At 42.7% G+C, this 4,664-nt stretch overlaps 1 protein-coding gene across 1 annotated transcript; it reads right to left on the bottom strand.

The window, feature by feature from the left end:
• Positions 1-2,445: 2,445 nt before the first annotated feature.
• On the bottom strand, positions 2,446-4,426 carry LOC135702900 (uncharacterized). The gene is made up of 2 exons (XM_065223958.1): positions 4,016-4,426; positions 2,446-3,959 (listed from the first exon to the last, which is right to left on the bottom strand). Exons 1-2 carry the CDS (start codon positions 4,360-4,362, stop codon positions 2,483-2,485), a joined length of 1,824 nt encoding a protein of 607 aa, XP_065080030.1. The 5' UTR covers positions 4,363-4,426; the 3' UTR covers positions 2,446-2,482.
• Between the last annotated feature and the right edge of the window lie 238 nt (positions 4,427-4,664).

Here is a 4,664-nt window from a genome sequence, read left to right as displayed (position 1 = left end):
GTGATTATTGGATAACCGGGAAAAGGTTGAATAAGCGCCTTTCAAGTTCACATACAATTAAACAGCAGGATAACAGCTGTATAGAAGCGTTAATGGATATGCAATAAGAGCTTCTCCCGACCGTTCCAACAGCCATAAGTAGCTGACTAAGTTCGCCAGATTTGCTTGTTTAGAGGTTGAGTAAAAGTTTCCTCATATTGTATAACATTTGAATACAGCTTGAGGCTGTATAAATGAAATGAGTAAAGCGTTTACACCGCGAAAATTGTTAGTTGAGTAATCAATCTTTGATGTGATTTTCTCTAATAAACACGAGGAGCATTTCTTATAGCAAAACTTGCCATAACAAAATGGGCGGTACAGTTTAGTAAACAAACTAACACTTCTTCCTACTGTGTCACCTATGTATTAGGCGCCTTGGAGGAGGACCACACAATGGTTGCTGCCGAGAAAACAGACGATCGCGTGGCACACATCGAGAATTCGAGAGTGGTCTGCTTTTGTCGACAGCCGAGTGAACACTGTGAACATCGATGTCCGACACCATTTAGTAATCCAAGATGGCGGCTTCAGATTCTGGCGAAATTATTGCAAAACACTGGCTGAAATGTACTAAGGTAAGTAGGAATTGTATGCGGAGACGATTTTCAGTCATCTTCAGTTCCAGTAATATGAATCTGGAGCAGGTAATTTACAATTTTTATCAAAAAAAACATCCCGGCTAGAAATATCACAGAGTGCGCGAGAACGTCATTTACTTAAAAATGCGCCTACCTTCTTTTGAGTAGCCATACTTCCCGCTGAAATGAGCATGTTCGACTCAATTTTGAGTTGTTTCGAGTTACCCTGTGTAACTCAAGTCGCCTCCCAGGAAAAGTGAGAAGAAGTCATAAACAATAGAATTCTCTTGATACACAAAAGTGTACGTGAGACCGCGCGCTACCTTTTTAAAGTAGTTGCGATATCGCGATACCTTTTTGTTTCTTCTTCTTCTTCATTTTTATATATGGATTGTGAGATTGAGCTTGGAGATCTCTATGTATGTCAAGGTGCACACAATACAAAAAATCGGTGCGTTGAAGTTAACATTCAATTAAAAGTACTTAAAGTATTTAATGTGTTTTGAAGTAGTACTGACCGTTATTAAAATTAACTATCCTGGGGGCGACTCCAGCGTAGTGGTTAACATTCATACCTCTCACGCCAAAGTCACGAGTTCAAATCTCACCCCGGACAAGTCACGAATGACCCAAGAGTGTTAAAGTGACTATAATAAAAAAAAAATTAACTATCCATACTTAATGTAATTAAAAGTATTAAAAATGTAATTAACGTACTTTAATTACAAAATTTCAACTGTAATTAATCGACTTGAAAAAAATTAATGTTCTACACTTTGTAATTAATGTAATTAAAGCAGTAGTTACTGGAATTAATTTAATTACAGTCGTTGCCTGCGTTGGAGTTAAAGGTTATTGCGTGCCCCTAGATGTATGCATCTCATAAACATATTTTTTTTTAACTTTAAAATTATTTATTGATTTTTGGCTCCTTGTAGTCCTTTGAACATTTAAGCCGTAATAAATAAATAACTTGGAAATTTAAACCTCATATTTGGGTTGAGTAGTAGAGTAGTGTTCCCTACACCAATGGGGGTATTAACTGGAATAAAATATGTACAGCGAATGTTTCCGCCTGCGCTTAAATCCTCTTATCGTTTTACACCCCCAGAACAGATTGGCATCATCATTAAAGTATCTCCGCCGGAACCACCATCCACCCGTTCCCGAATTGTTGGGCGAATACAACGTATTGCGAAGCGGCAATAATTCGAGTAAAAAAAGCCCTCCTATTTTTATATGCAACGGGACTAACATTAACTTTTGCCATACTATGGTTGATGAGTGCGGAAAAAGAATATCCCCGGAAAACGATAATAAAAAGTAAACGATTCATAACGTTGTTTGTTGATATGGCGAGGCCTGGCCGGGGTTGGCTCATCCGAACGAGCCGGGAAGCTCGCATGCCCGGCTTTTTTTTTTCTTTTACATCACAGACTTGACTGATGGCGATGATGGGAGGACGGGGAAAACGCGTTGATGATGTGCTGGCGAACGTCAGTCGGTGCGCTAAGCGAAAGCTAACAAATATATCCTTTTCCGGAGGAGCCTCTCTACAGTGATTCAACTCTTGGATTGAAAGAGGAAAGTCGAGTCCGTTGGGGTAGAACTCGTAAAATGTTTATCGCTAATCAATTTAATAGATTAAACCATTATAAAACGCTGAGAAGCTCGTGATCCAACAAGATGGATGAGAGCATTTGCCATTTCGATGGCCTATTTCTAAAATCATCTCCGAGAACGGTGGTTCTTTCCAGGGAAAAAGTAGAAAGCACTTGGCTAGTCTGTAGACAATAATTTATTATAACGAAATATACTTATTCGGTCGATGAAGAAAGACATGGGTGAAAAGAGAGTGAATCTTAGTTTACAAACAGTAGTTTATCCTTAGGTTTGAGGAAGGCGTAATAGAACATAAGGCACAGTAAGCTAAGAATGCCACTGGCAATTGTGATGTAGTGCAGAAAATCAAACCACCAGGATTCGAACGAGCCCAGATTGTACCACAGAGCGCTCATGGCGATATTTTGAGCGAACACTATCGCTACGTATCCGACGTACCAGGTGCGCACGTGAATGAACTTAATCTTAAACTCCATCAAGGAGAACGTGTAGATGTAAGCAAGGAACAGGTAGAAATAGTACCGTTCAAGCTTTTCATGGAGCCGCACTTCGTAGATGATGCAGGCTATCATCAGCAGATAGTGATTAAGGCAAATCATCCAGAAGTAAGTTGGGAAGAACACGTAGAACACCGACAGAGCGATCATTCTCATCAACAGAAACATAACCCAACCGGCAAAGGCAACCGATTTGCCACTGAGATCGTCCTCCTCCAATCCACTGATCATCTGCCGGCGTGATGGTAGTGACAACAGATCACTATCGACCTGATCCGCTGCGGGTTTCTGTTCGCTGTGATCGAACATCCCTTCCGGAAGCCGAGGAACGTGGCTCTTGATGAAATTCTCCGCGTCGAATACGAAAATATTCTTCAACATGGAAGCTCTCTTCGCCAGATAAGCCGCCGGAGTCGGTGGAGCTGGCGTACGAGGGGTTTTATCGAACACTTCGGCATAGATTGGTTCTTCGTACTCGTCGTCACTGTTGGCCCCAACTCCAGCCAATTTGGAATCATCCGTCCTTCTTATGTAATCCTGAATGTCATCGATATTCTCAACCAAATCCTGCTTGAAACTCACCGTCGGCGATAGAGAGTCAACCGTATCGGAAACGGTCAGTTTATCGTCATCCGTATAGTTTCCGTAGCGTTCGCCATATTTCTTCGAGGAATGCGTATCGAAATTGTATTGGTCTACGTTCATGGTCTTACGCTGAACACCGGATCCACTAGGCGAAGGTGGATCTTCACCAAACTTGGAATAGAAATTGCGCATAATGTTCGGTGTAATCGGATCCGGTTCAGGAAGCACACTCGTTATATTCCTCTCCAGCACACTCTCCACTGTACTGGTCGATCGTAGAAGCTCCCGCTTTCGAGCCTTCACCTGCTCTTCGGAACTCCAGGGATAACATCGTCCGACAATCTTCTGACTTTCAAACCGCTGGTACGACGTTACAATGGATGCCATTGTGAGAAACGAAAACACCACACTCACTATCTGCGCAGTAACCGTTTCGTAGTTCCTGAACGCATTATCACGCAGCAGTATGTACAGCTGCAGGAACATCTGCGGAGCAGCATGCAGAAACGCTTGCAGAAAATGATACAACTCGAACGGCGACGTCTCCCTGATCTTGCTCACTGCCTGCACTCTCCCATACGACGTCTTTTCATGAAACAGTGCCTCAATACTCCAGAATATCCTTCGACTAAACCTAAAATTAATGATAATTTATGAATAATCACTAGTCACCCTTACACCAGCACCAACCTGTAAACCGCGGCCACGGGGAAAAACACCAACACCAGCAAGTTCTTTTCCACAAACCTCAACGTACGCTGGTCGAAGCCAATCGTTTCCGGCCATTGGCTGGGTGATGACAGCACGGCCGAAAAGCACGTAATCGCTGGCAGCCACATGAAACTCAAACTGAACCAAGCCCACGTCGGATTACCATTGCGAAAATGTTCCACCACCACCAGCACGTCGGCCGTGATGACTACCGTGTAGACCAGCAGTTCAAAAATCACCGGAACCAGAAAGCTAAACACAATCTGCGAGCGGGTCTTGACCTGATAGCCGAGGATGCACCGCGGAACACCGTCCAGAACGTCCATTACGATCAAGGTAGGAAAGTATCGATTATGATTGAACTGAACATTATCGCGTGTATTAGGTATGCCGTTTGTATGGGGTCTAGCAGAAAACTAATATCTAGTATAGAGGCGAATGGTGAATCACAGGTGAAACGCTCACCTGAAACTCTGATAGATAAGCGCTTATCGCAGTTTGTTTTGGTTTAGATAAGGCACTGTGTTTCAGGAAGGGAGTCGAACATAAATGAAAAAAAAAATCACACTGAAACGGATGGAATGTGTTATGGTGATAACGGTTGGGTGTAACGTTTCTCCCACATGGA

Source organism: Ochlerotatus camptorhynchus, unplaced genomic scaffold, assembly GCF_037179485.1.
Source record: "Ochlerotatus camptorhynchus isolate MF236.1 unplaced genomic scaffold, CSIRO-AGI_Acam_v1.1 ptg000203l, whole genome shotgun sequence".
In the NCBI taxonomy this organism is placed as follows: Eukaryota; Metazoa; Arthropoda; class Insecta; order Diptera; family Culicidae; genus Ochlerotatus; species Ochlerotatus camptorhynchus.
This window is presented reverse-complemented; position numbering and strand designations above follow the sequence as displayed.